The 18,608-nt window shown below is 42.5% G+C and overlaps 1 protein-coding gene across 13 annotated transcripts in view; it reads right to left on the minus strand.

Annotated features, from left to right (window-relative positions):
* Positions 1–455: 455 nt before the first annotated feature.
* Positions 456–18,608, minus strand: part of FOXN3 (forkhead box N3) — a 460,304-nt gene continuing 442,151 nt past the window's right edge. For all 13 annotated transcript variants that reach the window (XM_003408814.4, XM_064292850.1, XM_023546473.2 and 10 more), the window contains one exon: positions 456–1,880. In XM_003408814.4, coding sequence (XP_003408862.1) covers positions 1,340–1,880 — 541 coding nt within the window. In that variant the 3' untranslated portion in view covers positions 456–1,339. The remainder of the gene's footprint in view (positions 1,881–18,608) is intronic.

The following is an 18,608-nucleotide window of genomic DNA, read 5'->3' on the forward strand; positions in this document are numbered from 1 at the left end:
TTTCTCTAGTTTCTATATTTATATGAAAATAATTCATGCTTCATGCTAAATACATTATTTACCTTACAAGAACTTCGTTATTTTTGAATAAAAAAAAAGTTTGTGTTTTTGTGATTTTTTTTTTCTTTTTCTTTTCAAAGGAATCCATGCACTGTAGGTCAGAAAATTTCTGCTGGCTACACTGGCTGAATGTGGAAATCATTGATTTTCACAATGATAAATCCTGCCTGACATTAATTGCAAACTCCATATTGAGGGCAGTATAGGAGTTTTTATTTTTATTTATTTTTTTATCATATTTTACTTTTTCTTGTCCATCAATGTGCCTTTAACCTTTTAAAAATACACCATAATACTAATGGCAGGTTCTGTAGCTTTTTGTTTTCTTTCTTCCCCACCCCCCCACTTGGATCAAATACTTTTGATTGACTGAAAAATATCTGCACCATTATCTCCTTCCTTAACAGCTATTACAATTTCTTGGATTTGATTGCTTTTCACTTGCTCAGTTAAGAAGACATAGCTTGTTTTCTCCATCAGTTTTCTCTCTCTTTCTCTCGTGTGTGTGTACGTGTGGTGTGTGGTGTGTGTGTGTGTGTGCAGGGCCAACCTTCAGGCTTATGGCTTCTAGAACATTTTCTTAATTTAATACAGAACAGAATTCAATGATTAGCAACATCACTAAAAATTTACCCCATTTTCTCCTCCTGACTCACTGACATCTGACTTACAGGAACAGTCCAGTGTCCACCTTGTAAGCAGCACAGGGGACTGGTAGCCGACCCCCAACAAAGGCCTTCCCAGCACAATTCGACACCTAGTGCCACAAGCCTGGGCCTGCTCCTAGGGGGACGAGGGCCTTCTCCCTGCTCCCAGTCACTTCCTGCACATTCACTCAGGGATTCTTTAAACCAAAGGGTTGGGCCTGAACAATGACTACTTGCCACACGTGCCTTCTAGGTGCTGATGTATCTCCCGTGGCATTAACGGTGACATCCCTGTGGGTTCAGCCACGCGTTTCTGACAAGTTGGAGGAAGCAACGGTCATTTTGGCTTTTTCGGTTTTGTCTTCAGAGAATGAAAAGCTTTTTGTAAAACAGCTGAGTGTCAATGTGAGTTCTATGGCTTCAATCTCCTTTAAAAATAAAATTCTTAAGGGTCCAAAAACAAAGGAGAGGGGCAAATTAAAAAAAAAAAATAGAAAAGAAAAGAAAGAAAACCAAACCAAAAAAGAAAAAAAAAAATTAATAAATTGCTGATATTGCCACAAATCATTAGCAATCTCCTGACATGCTGAAACCAAATGGCCGGAAGTTCAAAACAAATCAGTGACTTGTTTTTAATTTTTTGTGGTTTCCTTTTGCTCTTTCTGCCCCTTTGCCGTCCGATTGGTGATGTTATTCAAACAGGACCGGATCCCCGCCAAGTGCAGGAGCGACCCTGCCGCCTCCTTCATCTCCTCGTCGTCGCTCTCAGGTGGCTTTTCCGTGCGTCTCTTTTTGAGGGGCAGTGTGTCGCTGGCGACCTTCCTCGCCTTGGCCAAGTGCTGTCGCTTCCTGTGCTGGGACGCATACCCGCTGTCTCCCAGGGCATCCTTGGCCTCTTTCTGGCTGTGTTTCCTGTCGTCCTCCTCCGTGTCACTGTGGCTCTCGTGGCTCTGGAAGCTCCCCTCGCTGCCCTCCTGGCTGCCCTTGGTGGCGAACTCGTAGTGGTCGTCGGCTGAGGAGGAGGAGATGGAGTCACTGGCCGGGGAGGAGCTCCGGGCATTGGAGGATTTGGCACTGCTGTAGTTGTGATCCTCCTTGGGGTCGCCACTGACCACCGGGGAGCCGCACGATGGCTCGCTCTCAGTCCGCATCCGGCAGCTGGTGATGCCGTTCCTGCAGGTGGGGGCAGTGGGCAGGGGTGGGAGACACAAAAGGGACACAGATTAAACATCTTCTGAGGGAGACATGAAGGTTCCCATGCGACGCAAATAGTCCACACTCGACTAATAACTTAAAGGTTGGCGGTTAAAATCTACCCAGCGGTACCTGACAATTTGCTTCTGCGACGATTACACCCAAGAAAATCCTATGGAGCTTGCTCTGCAACGCACGGCATCACCAGGAGTTAGAATCAACTCCACAGCAAAGGGTTTAGTTTTTTGGTTTGATGGAGGAGACACCAGCAGCCCACCCACGTTCAAACAGCACCTCCTTCAACTAAATCCAGCCGTTCAGAAACTGTTGGATAACAGGTGATCTGCTTTGAAGACAAGGTCCTAAATCCCAACACCTAAGTTGCCCATGCTTTTCCCCCATCACTGGCAGCATTTTCACACAATCTGTGCGGCTGAGAAGTCCAAACAACTCTCTCCTGGTGACAGCGCTGGCAGCTCAGTCTCTTAGATTAAAACACAGAAATCAAGCCTGTGCTCCTGAAGACCTGCCAACATCGCCAGGTGCTGCCTGGGCATTCCAGAGAAGAAAGCACACTCTCTTCTGGAGCTGCTGTATCAGGAGCCTTTTGTCAGAAGAATAAATCTGGTGTTCAGCAGAAAGAGCTACCTGCCATGTGGTGACAGTTATTCACTCATGCACCTCCTTGCTCATTCATTCATTCCATAAACGCTCGCCAAACACATAATGCAAACGCACGAACTTGGGAAGGGTCCCGAGGAAGGCTGCCAAGGTCGATTCCGACACAGAGACCATCGTGAAGATGCTTACAGTCTCAAACAGAAGTCAGTCACCATTGCATCACAGACTAAGAACAATAAGCTACTATTTACTGAACTCACACCTGGCTGGGCACTATGCTCAATCTGCATATGTGATTGCTTCTAACGCTATAAAGTGGATATCTATGCCCTTAATTGACAGATGCTGGAGGCGGGGTCTGGAGAAATTAACTTACTTAAAATCACACAGCTAATAAGTACTGGCGTCAGGATCTGTAGGGTTCTCAAGCCCAAGTGCTTAACCACATCATCAGACTGCCTCCCACTCTCCCCTGATCGCCCTATAACTTGGTCCTCTGCTGGAGTCCCTGGGTGGTGCAAACAGTTAACATGTTTGGGTACTAATTGAAAAGTTGGTGTTTCGAGTCTACCCAAAGAGGTGCCTCGGAAGAAGGTCCTGGCGATCCATTTTTGAAAAATCAGCCTTTGAAAACCCTATGAAGCACAGTTCTACTCTGACACACGCAGGGTTGCCATGAGATGAAATGGACTCGACAATGACTTTTTTTTTTAGGACTCTTTGTTATACATTTCTATCAGGACCTATAGCATCCACCACACTTGTGATTATTTTCTTCTTGTCTTTATGCCTGGGTAATGTCCTGGCCTTCTTTGTGCTTCCTTAGCTGCAAAGTGGGAATAATAACTACAGCCACCCCCCGGGGCTGTTGGGATGAGGACATGAGTGAATGCCTAAAGGTCTCTGGGTTAGTACCTGGTGTACAAGCAATGGTTATGATGCTGAGTCCTGGTTGGGCCCTCCATTCCGTGGGTGGGCACTGCAGCTGTCCTCCTGACTGTGCCTGGCACACAGTAGGTGTTCAGGGGAGGTGGAAATCAGAGGGATGCACACTCAGAGGAGGGGAGGGTTACTTGGAGCTGGGAACCAAAGGGGGAGGGCTCCAGGGAAGTTCTGTGGCAGATGTGGCATCTGACTTTGGACACAGGGCTGAAGGATATGGGCAGGGGTCAGGTATGTCCTATTGTACACGTCAGCCTCGATTCCCACAAGCTCACCTGCCCCATGGTACACTTCTAATAGATCTGGGGAACATGACCACACGTTTCCTTCCTGAATGACCCCAACTGTGCACACCTTTGCTTTTCCTCCATAGACAGCTCTTACCACCATCATTGTTGTCGTCACCGTTGGGTACTGTTGAGTCGATTCTGACTCACAGTGACCCCATATGACAGAGTGGAATGCCCCATAGGGTTTTCTTGGCAGCAATTTCTACAGAAGCAGATCACCAGAACATTCTCCTGTGGCACTGCTGGTGGGTTTGAACAGTCAACCTTTTGGTTAGCAGCTGAGCACATAACCATTATACTATCAAAGCTTCTACCATCACTAAGAACTGTGCAAGGACTCCTTTAATCTCAGTGCTTCCTGTTAGTGTGTTTGCGCCACAAGACAGGGCCCAGTCACTGCTGTGTCCCCAGTGGCTAGCACTGGCCAGGCAAGTGGTGGACACTCAACAGATATACTGAAGAAGTGTAGGAGCAGATGGAATCCAGTAGCAAAGAGGATGAAGTTCGGAAAGATGACAGTGGCTCTCTACCACCATGATTTACTAGATACTCCCTGAGGACACATCACCAGGGGGAAGGCTATGGGGTCTGGTTCCCACCAATGGGATGCTACAGCGAACACCCAGTCCTTCCCTTCTGCTACCTCTGTGGGCCTTGAAGACTCATGGAGACCCAGCGGGCAGCTACGCAGAAAGCGAATGGGGAGGAGAAGCAAGGCACCAATGCAAATGGTGTAGCAGGGAGAGAGGCCAAGGAAACTCCCCCATTCTGGGCGTTCCAGGGCCTGTGGTATTCAGCTAAATTGAAGCTGCTGGTGAGAATCTCCACTGTAATTTCCACCAGCAAAACCGTCAGATATAACGTTTGCCAGATGCCTCACCTGGGGGGTGGGGGGGTGGGGGGGTGGTGGTGGAGGGCCGTGGTGGTTCAGTGGTAGAATTCTCGCCTTCCAGGTGGGAGACCCAGCTTTGATTCCTGGCCAATGCACCTCATGTGCGGCTACCACCCGTCTGTCAAGTGGAGGCCTGCTTGTTGCGATGATGCTGAACAGATTTCAGCAGAGCTTCCAGACTAAGATGGACTAGGAAGAAAGGCCCGGCTACCTACTTCTGAAAACCAGCCAACAAACATCCTGTGGCTCACAGTGGGCTGATCTGCATCTGATCATGGGAATGGCACAAGACTGGGGACTGTTTCATTTCATAGTGCACGCGGTCGCCACGAGTCAGAGGCTGACTTGATGGCAGTTAACGACAAGATTCTTCAAGATCATCACAATAAATCCCCAAACTGCACACGGAAGCCCCAGCAGGCTCCAGAAGGGTTCCAGCTTGTATCCCAGGCTCTGTGATCCCAGATCCGCAGCCCTTCACCATCCTCATAAAAAGAGCCCGGCTTTTGAGTCAGGCAGACCTGTGCTCACATCCTGGCCTTGTCCTGTTTATCTGTGACCTTGGGCAGACTGTTTTACCTTACAGGGCTGTGTGGGGATTAAACACAAAGCTCCGAGCATGGACGGCAGTTCTTCGTGGAGCTCAATGATTTTTACCTGGTCTCGTCTCTTGCTGTCAGCTGGTTCACTGCCACTTCCTGTTGCTGTGGCGTGCTTGCCGAGAACCCTCGTTTTTTCTTTCTCTTCTGGGTAAGGAGGCTTATGGGAATTGAGCATATAGTGAGAGTAAAGAGCCCTAAAGAGGAATTCCTCAGGATCGCCTTAAACATAGCCCCTGAGCTTTGGGCAATGACCTCGGCGATATCTGTTTTCTGCAGACTTCCTGTTTCTTGGCTCTGTCTTGGGTATATAAAAGTGGCTGGGAAAAGATCACTTTGAGGTTACCTGATTATAAAATTTAATAAATATAATTAACTGTACAGCTAGCTATTAAAACTGATTAAAAGCAAATGAAAGTCTTGTGTTACAGTGTTCTTGATCTTTGTTGTTTAAGGTAAAACCATACAAAAATAATTCGTCTACTGAACTAGTACTAAAAAGTTTGAACGAACTCAACTATACTTGGATGAGTAAAGCAGACTAGGTCTGGCTTAAAAAAAAAATGAAAAAAAAAGTTCTGAATTCTTATTTTTAAATACACGGTGCTTATCATGTACCTTCACCACAGTATGTATGACTCCTCTCAGGTCAGACATGGGGAGCAAGATGAAGCGGGAGGGAACTGTGAGAGCAACCGAGGAAGAAGTAAGGCAAGCGCTGTAAAAAGTTAATTCTTTGTGTGAAGGGCATACGCTGTTCGTTGTCCTATGCTTTCCTCATTTCTATAGGTTTGAAAAATTTTAAAAATAAATAGTTTGGGGAGAAAACACACTAGAACCTAAGCAATGATATTAAATTTTAGCTCCACGCTATTGTAAGAAGAACAGTTCGGAGCCTGAGAAGTTCTCTCTTTCATAAACAGTGGGGATACGCAAGCACAGTTGATGTTAGCGTTAGCTGCCATGGAGTTGGTCCCTGACTTACGGTGACCATGTGCACAATGAGACGAAATGCTGCTCAGCCCTATGCCATCTCCGTGATCGGTTGTGATCAAATCATTGTAATCCATACAGTTTTCATTGGCTGATTTTCAGAAGTAGATCACTAGGCCTTTCTTCCTAGTCCATCGTAGTCTAGAACACGCAAGCTTCCACTGATGGATGGGTGGTGGCTGTGCATGAGGTACACTGGCTGGGAACCGAACTCAGGTCTCCTACGCGGAAGGTGAGAACTCTACCACTGAACCACCGATGCCCCAAACAAGTATTAAACCCGTTGCTATTGAGTTGATTCTGACTCATAGCGACTCTATACAGAGTAGAACTGCCCTATAGGGTTTCCATGGAAAGGCTGTGACTCCAACTGCCAAGCTTTTGATTAGCTGCTGAGCTCTTACCCACTGGGCAACCAGGGCTCCATAAACAAGTATTAGAGAGATGGTAAAATGCACTAGAACCAAACTAAGACTTCCTTAAAGAGATGAGATGAATTAAAGAAGAAGAGAAAAGAAGGTCACTTTCACAGCCCCTGATTCTGTGTTAGGTAGTGCAGGGTCTCTGGGACCTCCTCGATCACACTACATATCATATGGTTCCCACATCCCACACGCTAGAACACCAGCCTCGCTCAATCATTTTACAGATAAACTAAAACACAGAGAGCCCCGTGACTTGTCCAAGGAGGCCCAGGTGGTCCTCGAAGAGGGTTCAAGCAGTACTCTGAAATGTCTCCCTGTACCCCTCAAGGAAGGAAGTTTGCTGTGATGAAGACAGGAAACCAATATGCCTGTTGACAATATTTCTTGATGAAAATAGGTACACAGATGTAACCTCAGGAAGTTAGAATTAAAATATAAATGTATCTCTTTTGTCATCTGATAAAATTAACTTTTCCTGAGATTTTAGCATGGGCTCATAATCCATAAATTACACACAAAAACTCAGCAGGAAGTGACAAGTGCCTTCAATTATTAACAGGGTGATACAATGTCATTCGTGATGGTGCAAGCCAGCTACGTTGACTTGATGTCAAATGCTTCCCCCTGCAGGGATTGTCATTACCCAAAACCCATTGCCGTCAAGTGGATTCCGACTCCTAGTGACCCTATAGGACAGAGTAGAACTGTCCCATAGGGTTTCCAAGGCTGCAATCTTTATGCAAGCAGACTGCCACATCTTTCTAGGGGCTGTCATTACCGGACACCAAATGCTTACACGGAAGAAACCAGCCATCCCGAGCATGTTGGAAGGTGAATTCCAAACCACCTCTTCAAAAATCATTTGTTAGAATGAACATGGGATGCATTTTAAATCCCTGCAATTTTTCAGTTTTAGCTGAATTTACATGTAAAGATACAACTACCATACATTAGCATAAATCAAAGTCACCTGGGTATACTAGGCCTCTAAGAATTTAAGCACATGGCTCAACAAAATCACATGCCATTAATCTCTCATATAAACCTGGTATTAATTCTCATATTAAATAGGTGTGAAATATTGAACATAAGAAGTGAGGAATTACATTAGCTCAGGCTGAGAATGGGCAGTACTTCCAACTAGAAAGTTAGGGTAGGGCTTGTGATTAGACACGGCCATCTGTTGTTTTCTCTACTGGTTAATTATTTGTTCCATTACAGTATAATCAGTATGTGTTGCCTCCATCTTTTACCTGGTACACTAGGGTCTTCTCTGGAACCAATGGCTTTAAACCTAGAGGCTGCTATCTAGGGTAAAGTCACCCTCTCAAGGGATTTACTCGAGGACTCTGGTCTTTTGCAAGTGCGAAAAAAAGGAGACTGAACAAATGGGGTTATAGCAGCAGTGGGCTGGAGGTAGTACAGTCTTCTGTCTAGAGCCCACCATAGGTAGAAAGACCTCGTAGATATGTCCAGAATATTCCACTTCCAGCAGGGTGGCAGAGGGGACTTTGGAGGGCACTCTTTCAACATTAAAAGGTAGGTAAAGTAAAGCAATGTATTTTTAAGGCATTGCTGGGCTCACTAGAAAATAAGGGAAATCTCAGAGGCCCACATACACATCCATATACCTACATACATACCTCAAACACACAAATGAAAAAATAAATAATAAAGAGAAAAAACCTGAAAAGGGAGCAGTAGGTAACCAAGAAAGCTAGGGTTTCCCTGAAGCAAATGTCCATACTAGCACTGGGACAAGAGGCCAAACTTTTGTGAGGGGATGTGGCAGGAAGGCTGTGTTTGGGAGCTCCGTGATACTGTGGCCACTTAGAGGATGTTAAAGTGGCTTCAGGCATATTGGTCTCTCAAGATCCCAGCAGAAATTTCAAAGGCAAAACCTCTCTGGAGGAAAAAAAACAAACCCAGTGCTGTCAATTCCGACTCAGCACCCCTAATTTAGTCCATCAGCGTTCCCACAGATTAAATTGAAGCAGATATTCAAGTAGAAGCTCATAATCTAAAATTACCACACCAACCAACAAATAAGTCACTAGAAACGTCTGAACATAAAAATGCCACGTATAAAACCAGGGCTCCTGGAGGACGATACTCTCAAATGAGGTTCTAGGGAGAAGTAATGCTTCTCATAGGTAGATAATGGGGATAAATGCCAGCCTTAACCTCGGCTCTAAAATGAACTGGGGGAAAAAAACCTCCCCTGAGAATTCTTAACCATAAAACAGAAGTCTTATGGGTGCTAGGCTAGAATTCTACTAATAGTGTGGCCCCAAAGACCTTGGGCTAAATTTAATTTCAAGTACCCAATGGTGCCTACTAGAAGAATATGAAAATCCCTTCAGGAAGAACACTTTCAACTTAAGTCACAAAGAATTCCCACAGATAAGACTTCAAGAAACATAGGTTCATAATCAAAAATCACTGAACAAACAGGAAATTAGTCACCATAAGCAAGAGACAACAGGAAGAAGGTATGATAAGATCTGAACTGCAAAGACTGAAAATAATGAAAAAATTAGGTACAGAATATAAAGCATGTTAAAAGAAATAAAGGAGAGAACTGAAAAATAGGAAGAATAGACTTATTAAAACTAAGCAGGCCTATTTCCGAAAGCACCAAAAAGAATTTCTAGAAATGAAAAATGTAGTCTCTGAAACTAAAAACAAACAAAAAAACCCAAACTCAATGGAGCTGAAGAGAAAAACTAGTGAACTGGAAGAAAGATCTGAAAATAAAATGCAGCTGAGAGACACAGAGAGATGGACAACATGGAAGAACGATTGGGCAGTACAGAGCCTAAGAAGAAGATCCAGTATAACCTAGGTGGAGCTCCAGAGTGAAAAGAAAAAATGGGGATGACCCAACACTTAAGAATGGCTGAGACTTCTCTAGTTTTGATGAAAGACACCAATTTCCAGATTTAGAAGTCCAACAAATCCCATGCAGGAGAAATACAAAGAAACCATACCACCTAAAGACGAGCAACAGTGAAGACAAAACAAGGGAAGCAGGTGAAAGCGGAACAATATTTTCAAAGTGTTGAGAGAAAAAGACAACTGTTGACCTAAAATATTATAGCCAACAAAACCATCTTTTCAGAAAAGTGCAAAATACATACGTTTTAGACCAAACTTCAGGACTTTAACAAGAGGCAGATCCTCACTATAGTAGCTTCTTAAGAATATATTTCAGGAAAAAGAAAAAAAATGATCCAAAAAGGAAGATTTGAGATGTAAGAAGAAGTGGTAAGCAAAGAAACTATAAACAAGAACTGACTGTACAAAATAGTAACAATGATGACTAAATGGCTTAAAGAAAATAGAAACCAAAAGAGAACCAAAGTACTTGACAAATTTAGCTCATCAGTTGAGAGGACGAAGAAATTGGAGTATTCCAAGGGCCCTGTATTGATCAAGAGGTTGAAAATATGGTAAAATTTCTAGGATCAGCACTAAGAGAAATGGAATATATATAACTTCTCAACCATTAGAAGTAAAAAAAAAAAAAAAAAAAAAAAGGAATAAGTAGTGGGAGATAATCAATTTAAAATAATGCTAGAAAAGGAACCTGAAAAAAGATAGACATACAAGACGATAGAAGTGTATCCAAATATATCAATAAAAATGGGCAAAAAATCTTCAGCTAAAAGGGAAAGATCATTACCAAGAAATTCAAAAAAGTTACATATTGTTTATAAGAGACAAATCTAGAGCTTAAGGACAGAGAAAGGTTAAAAATAAAAGGATGGAAAACACTGCATCACGCTGGTATAGCTATATTAGAAGCAGATACGATCAATATTAAGGCAAAAAATCATTACTATAGATAAAGTGAATCATTACATATTCCTAAAGGTTCATTTCACCAGCAAGACGTAAGTTTAAAACACAGACACTTCTAATAAGATAGCTTCAAAATACAAAGAGCCTAAATTGAAAGAGCCACAGAGAGAAGATGTCAGATCCGCATTGTAATGGGGGATGTTCATACGTGACTCTCAGCATTCAGCTGATCAAGCTCGTGCTTCCTTTCTGTTTCTCTCCCTCTCACTCATACACACCAAGGCACACACAGTTAGTATGCAGATGATTAGATCTAATGGATAAATACGGAACACGTGCTGATAATGGAAAAGGCATATTCCTTTAACGAGCACGTGGAATATTAATAAAAATTAAATTACACCAGACCATATAGCAAGTCTCAACAAATTTCAAGGAAGTAGTACCTTACAGATCAATTCTCTGACCATAATACACTGAAATTAATCATCAATGCTGAAAAGGTAACGAAAACCAAAACCAAAAAAAATTCCTTTCCTTCTGGGCTGAAAACACATTTCTAAAAATATCTATGGATCAAAAAAGAAATCATAAAGGAAATTAGGAAACAGTTTGCATTTAAAATCGAAAATAAGAAATATCACAATTTATGGGATGCAGCTAAGTAGCAGTTTGAGGAAGATTATAACTTTAAAGCTTTTATTTTAGAAAATGAAAGGCTGAAAATAATAGTATTCAATCTAGACAACTTAAAAGAAAATAAATTCAAACAAAGTGGACAGGACATTAAAAAAAAAAAGTACAAATCATGAAATAGAGAATAAATGCAAGACAAAACCAAAACAAGCAAACAAATAAAACCACAAAATACCGGTTTAAAAAAAAAGTTCATTCTTTGGGGGGAAAAAAAGCAAAAACAAACACAAAACCTCTGGCAAGACTAATCAAGAAAAAAGAGATGATAGAGGTGATAAGGGAAAACAAAAACCCCACAACTATAAAGGCAGTAGATACCTGAAGAGATGACAAGATATATTACGAATAGCTTTATGCCAACATACTGGAAAACAAGGTGAAACGGACAAATTCCAAAATGGATTAAAAAAAGTAAAAAAATAACTTGTCCTATAATCAGTCAATAATTTAGAAGTTAAATTTCACTCTACAAAGAAAACACCAGAACCAGATGGTTTTATAAGCAAGTTCTAGCAAACATTAAAGAACAGATAATTCTGACCTTACACAAACTCGGAGAATTAAAAAAAGAGTGTATACTCCTTAACTCATTTTGTGAGGTTAATGTAATCTTGACACTAAAACAAGGAACAGGCAGCACTAGAGAAATGTGGGGCATGAAACAATGCCAAATTCATACATGAACTGTGAGTTAGCTAAGCAACTCTAGTAATCTGTAAAAAAAATATAATGTATCACCAGCAAGTATATTCAGAAATGCAAATTTTTGTCAAACTTGGGATGTGTATAATTTGCTTCACAGTGAAACCATAAAAGAGAAAAATTTTATACTTTTCCCCAGTCCCAGTGCTGTCGAGTCGATTCCAACTCATAGCAACCCTATAGGACAGAGTAGAACTGCCCCACAGAGTTTCCAAGGAGCGCCTAGTTATCTTTAATGATGAAAAAAAATTTTTGGATGAAATTCTGTGGTGCAGCGAATTACTTAACATAGCCCTTTTAGCCATGCATGGTCTTCTAACTCCCCACGTAATTACTGGGTGGTCCTGTGCAAACAAGGAATCTGTGGCCCACAAAGGGGACTGGACAGCCTGCTAAGAATGCAAATAAGGTGCACGGAACCTTCTGGGGGTGGGACCATGCAAATAAGTTGTATGGAACCCTAATAAGTTGACTGGTCAGTTTTGCCATCCTACTAGGCTTAAAAAGAGAGCTAATCCCACAGCAGAGAGAAGATCTCACTACTATCAAGAGAAGAAGAGCCAGGAACGGAGTGTGTCCTTTGGACCTGGGGTCTCTGCACTGAGAACCTCTTAGACCCGGAAGACAGACAAAGAGCTGTAATACTGGAGACAAGGTAAGATGGTGAGAAGCAGTGGCAGAGAAACAGCTACAGCAGAACCAGAAGACTGGCACGAGATGGTGCAGTGGGCTTCCCAGCCCACAGAACAAGGAGGCTATAGGGGGTAGGCTGATTCACAGAGCAAGAGAGCTAAGAGCTGTTGGGAAGGAGGCTTTCTGGAGGAGTTCGGGTGCTTCTGGGTACTTATCGGCAGAGCTAAAGAGCTTTTAACGCTTTCGCGAGCAGGGCAGAGGCCAGGCCAAGGGCCGAGAGCCAGGGAGAGGTCTGCCTGTGGGCACAGCTGAGAAGAGGCTGTCCTGACAGAAGAACTATATCCTAAGTCATTCCTGATCCTGAGTTGTAACCTGTTAAGTCCCTAATAAATCCCATAACTGAGTATGGTCTGTGAGCTCTGTGGCCACTGCAATGAATTATCGAGCCCAGCAGAGAAGAAAGGAGTGCTGTGGGAGGGCTGGCTGGTGTTAGAATTCGTGAAAAGGATGGAGAGAGGGGGTATGTCTGAACTGCACCTCATAGGAATCAGCACTGGACTGATGATCTGAATTCTCTCTCCTCTACCTTGTTAGGTTAGACGAGGTCAGATGGCCCATCATCTTTTTTTTTTAAAAAACAAATTCAGTAACCATTTATGATAAACTACCCTGGAAAATTTGCAGTAATTTTTTTTCATTATGATAAAGGATATTTATCAAAAATCCAAGAGCAAACACCATATCAACTGTAAATCATTAACATGGTAACCCAGACCTGAGCTACCAGATTTAAGAGTCACTATGGAAACCCTGGTGGCATAGCGGTAAAGTGCTATGGCTGCTAACCAAGGGGTCAGCAGTTCGAATCCGCCAGGTGCTCCTTGGAAACTCTATGGGGTAGTTCTACTCTGTCCTATAGGGTTGCTATGAGTCGGAATCGACTCGATGGCAGCAGGTTTGGTTTTTTTTTTAATAAAGCTATAATCATTCAGGTACAATACAAACATGAAATAGTAAAAAGATCTCCAAAATGAGCCCACACATGTAAAGACACCTGATAAGAACTAACACTTCATATCAGCTGGGAAAAGAGAAGCAATTTAGTAAGTGAGGCTGGGATAATGATTACCCACAGGGAAAATAATGTAAATAGATCTCTACCTCATACCATATGCAAATAATTAACTCCAGATGGATTACAGACATAAATGTGAAAGGAAAAACTTTGAATCTTTTAGAATAAACTATAGGAGACCATACAACCTTGGAGTATGGAGAGTTTTTTTTTTTTTTAATAAAATATCAGCTTTCATAAAGAAAAAGACTGATGTGATTGACAAATATGAAAATCAAGAACTTCTGTTCATCAAAAGATACTATTAAAGAGAGCGAAAAGACCGGCCACAACTTAGAGAAGTTATCTGCAACACATACAGTCAATAAAGGACTAAGCTATAATACGTAAATGATTTCTATAAAGATAAGAAAAAGAGACACAATAGAAAAATGAGCAAAATGTTGAACAGGCAATCCATAAAAGAACACATTTAAACAGCCAATGAATTATATGAAAAACGGTGCAATATCTTCCGTAACAAAGGAAATGCAAATTAAAGCATGATGAGATACCATTACCAGGTTGGTTGAAATACAAAGTATGACAATTTCAAATGTGTGTGAGGACACAGGGCATCAGGAACTGCTGATGGGAGTGAAAACTGACAGAAGTGCTTTGGAAAATGACTTGGCATCACCCCGTAGAGTTGAGAAGTAGTGCAAATGGTTAACACAATCAGATGTTAACCAAAAGGTTGGAGGTTCGAGTCCACCTAGAGATGCCTTGGAAGAAAGGCCTGGTGTTCTACTTCTGAAAAATCCGGCACTGAAAACCCTACGCTGACACACATGGGGTCGCCATGGGTTGTTATTAACTTGACAGCAATTGGTTTGGTTCCGTGGGTGTTTGTAAAGCTGAGCAAGCACATACCCTTCAATACAACAATTCCACCCCTGAACAGGTATCTTAAATGAATCTGGAGACATGTACAAGGATTTCCATTATAGCATTGTTTGTAACAGCAAAAGAACTATAAATGATCCAAATATCTTAAAAAAAAAAAACACTGGTATATTCACATAATGGGATATTACACAGCAGTGAAAATGATCCAATAAAAGCTACATGCAGCAAGACGGACAAACCTAACTCTGAGTTAAAGAAAAAGCAAGTTAGAAATCAAAACATATAGTATCATCTCATTTATATTAAACTCAAAAGCAAAATGAAATAATATATTGTTTAGGGATAGCAAAAGTACTTTTAAAAGCATGGAAAAAGTACAAAATTTGGATGGTGGTTTCCTTTCAGGGAAGATGAATTAAATACCTCAAAATAAAAACGTATTTAAAAAAGAGAGTAGCCCGAGAAAACTGAGAGGAAGAGTAACGCCACAAAGAAGGATGGGGACTGCTGAGGAAGAGCATGCAGCAGATGGTTTAATAAAAGTTTAATAAAATATAAGGCTATTTCTTAACCAAGTGTCAAGTTCTACCTGGGAGGGAAGTCATTTAAATTAGTTTAACTTATGAGTTTACAGTTCTTCCCAACATTTACTATGAAATCCAGTCTAAGTCTACCCAAGTCTTAGGTGTAAAATAAAGGTGAGGCCTGATCCAAGCCATGGTCTTTTCAATCACCTGATATCCATGCAAAATTTGGAAAATCAGAAAGGAAGACTGAAGAAGAATTGATGCATTTGAGTTATGGTACTGGTGAAGAATATTGAATACACCATGGACTGCTAGAAGAACAAACAAATCTGTCCTGGTGGAAGGACAGCTAGAATGCTCATTAGGAAGCAAGGACGGTGAGACTTGTCTTGCTTACTTTGGACATTATCAGGAGGGATCAATCCCTGGAGGACACCATGCTTGGTAAATTAGAGGGTCAGCGAAAAAAAGGAAGACCCTCCCTGAGATGGACTGACACAGTGGCCGCCACAATAGGCTCAAACACTCTTAGTATTGTGAGGATCGGGCAACATTTCATTCTGTTGTGCATAAGGTTGCTGAGTTGGAGTCAACTTGACCGGACCTGACAACAACAAAGCTCCCTTCCAGCCCTAGAATTCCACAATCTCATGGATGCATAGCAGCAAACGTCAAGCAGATCCCGGGGTCTCTGATGTCTGCTCTGGCCAGAGAGTCCTTCCTGGGACACATAGGGTCCACCAGCCCCAGGAGCTCTGCCTCAGTGGTCAGCCCCAGAGAGACCAACTTCCTCACATGAGCTGGAAACAGTTCTCCGAAACCTCTGAGGTGAACGTGATTCCTTCGTTGTGTTGGATCACAGAACACAAAGAGGAACGATCCTAAATCTCTGCTTCACCGGGAATTGTTTTGTATTTGGCAGAGTCCAGGATGACAAGGAGATCAGAGGATTTTTAGATACAGTAGGAAAAAGAGCCACCAGGGCTTTCAAAGACTCTAACCAATGCCACAGATTTGAAATACGAGCAGCAATTCTAGGACATTGATTGGATTTTATACAGTAAGATCTCTGGTCATTGTTTGTATTTCTGGACCAGAAGAGTAAAAAGCAAACCAAAACAAACCCGTTGCCATGAGGTTGATTCCAACTCACAGTGACTGCTTATTCAAACTGGGGAGCCAGATGGAAACTCGAGTGCATGCTCCATCCCTGGTTTTCTTTTTACCTTTTTCCATAAACTTATTCCTTTCGTATTTTCCCCTCTCCATCCTGCCAGAAAGCATCATCTAATACTGAGTTTTATAACTGCTTTCAAAGACAATTCCAGATGATAAAACTCTGTAGGTGACTGGTCTTACAAATTCAAACAAATATAACCAATGGCAAAATTCTCCCTCAAGCTGCGTAATCAGACTACACCCTATCTTAACATGGAAGGTTGCTGACTTCCTAAACTCTTATTAAATACTTTCTCAAGGGCAAAGACAAAGAAGACTGTGAGCAGATCTTAAGCCGATACACGGGTTTTCCTGATGATTCTGTTTTGACACAACTGTAAGAATTAACATTTTTTTTATTGTAATCGTTGTTGTCGTCAGATGCAGTTGGGTCAGTTCCGACTCACAGTGACCCTATGTGCCACAAAACCAAACACTCTCTGGTCCTGCGCCACGCCCACAATCATTTTTATGCTTGAGTCCACTGTTGCAGCCACTGTGTCAATCCATCTCGTGTCTTCTTGTTTGCTGACCCTCTACTTGACCAAGTATGATGTTCTTCTCGAGGGACTGATCCCTCCTGATAACATGTCCAAAATATGTGAGATGATGTCTTGCCATTCTTGTTTCTAAGGAGCATTCTGGCTGTACTTCTTCCAAGACAGATTTGTTTGCTCTTCTGGTAGTCCATGCTATATTCAAAATTCTTCACCAACACTACAATTCAAAGGCATCAGTTCTTCAGTATTCCTTATTCATTGCCCAGCTTTCCCATGCATATGAAGCTATTGAAAACACCATGGCTTCTTAGTCTGTCTTCTTCCTAGTCTGTCTTAGTCTGGAAGCTCAGCTGAAACCTATGCACCATGGGTGACCCCTGTTGGTATTTGAATACCCATGGCATAGCTTCTAGCATCACAGCAACACGCAAGCCCCCACTGTATGACTAACTGACAGACACGTGGGGGTGTATTATAACAGACCCATTAATTCCTGACTTGCTTCATGTTCCATGGGAATTTCAGGTTTCACTGAGATCCCTGGAGATCCAAACAAAATTGAAACAGCCTTAGGGGTGAGAGCTGCTAGATGGTGATTAGATAAAACTTTATTTTAATTTGATAACATGCTATGGTGTAGACTTGTACTCCAGACGATGGACGTCACTCCCCAAAACCAGTGGCTTCACAAATTTACACTGGGTGGTACAAACAGTTAACACACTTGGCTGCTCATCAAATGGTTAGAAGTTTAAGTTCACCCAGAGGCTCCTCAGAAAAACCAACCATTGAAAACCCTATGGAACACAGTGTTACTCTGACATACACTGGGGTGTCATGAGTTGGCGTTGTCTCAACAGCAGCTGGTTGGAGGTGACATTAAGAAGCTCAGTCTAAGCCTTCTCCTGAAGTGCTGAGGAAGAGGACCAGGGAAGGTTCATGGAGGGCAGGCTGGATGAATGTACCAGGCTCTCCAAATTATCAAACACTTGCATATTGCTTACTATGTGCCAGGTGCATAACTGTGTGTTTACCCTAACAACCTATAAAGCAGGTACTCTTTTTCTCATGAGAGACCCAAGCGTGTTGTCCAAGATCACACAGCTACAGGATACAGACAAAGGAAACCCGGCTCCTGAGAGTGTGCATGTAATCTCTGGGGCCTGATGCCATGTGAGTCCCTGGGTGGTACAAGCGGTTAACGTACTAGGCAGCTAACTGAAAGGCTGGTGGTTCAAATCCATCCAGACGTACCTCAGAAGAAAGGCCTGGCAATCTACTTCCAAAAAAATCAGTACTGCTGACCCTATGGAGGAGAGTTTTACTCTGACAAACATGTGGTCGCCATGAGTTGGAATCAGCGGATGGCAACAGGTTGACACAGGAAGGACCCACTCCCATCAGTTCTCTCTCGATCCTCTGGTGAGCCCTGGATATTTGCACCCCCTCTGCCACCGGAGTGGCCAGTCTGGTTCAAAAGGAGCCCTAAGGTACTGAGTTTCTGTTTGGGGTGATAAAAAGCTTTGGAAATAAAAAGAAATGATGGTTTAAAAACAAAAATCCTGGAGAATTGAAAGCAAGGTGGCCCAGACCCAAGAGAGTTCCTAAGGCCTCTACCTGGGAGGCAGCCCATAAATGTAAGAAACCTGAGGTTCCTATTTCCCGAGAGGGCCAGAAACAGCTCTTTCAGAGCCATAACCGTTTGTTCCATTCAATGTAATCTGTGCAACAAATTTCCCTGGGAAAGCAGCAGAAGACACAGGCATAAAACTTGAAGACTTTCGGGCTGTTATTTGGAGGATAACGTGTCTTGAGGACTGTACGTCTAGGCAAATTTAAAAATAATCAGGCTTCCACTGTCTCAGGATGGGCCAATCTCTGAGGTTATTGAGTACAAAGTCA

This window comes from Loxodonta africana, chromosome 10 (genome assembly GCF_030014295.1).
Source record: "Loxodonta africana isolate mLoxAfr1 chromosome 10, mLoxAfr1.hap2, whole genome shotgun sequence".
In the NCBI taxonomy this organism is placed as follows: Eukaryota; Metazoa; Chordata; class Mammalia; order Proboscidea; family Elephantidae; genus Loxodonta; species Loxodonta africana.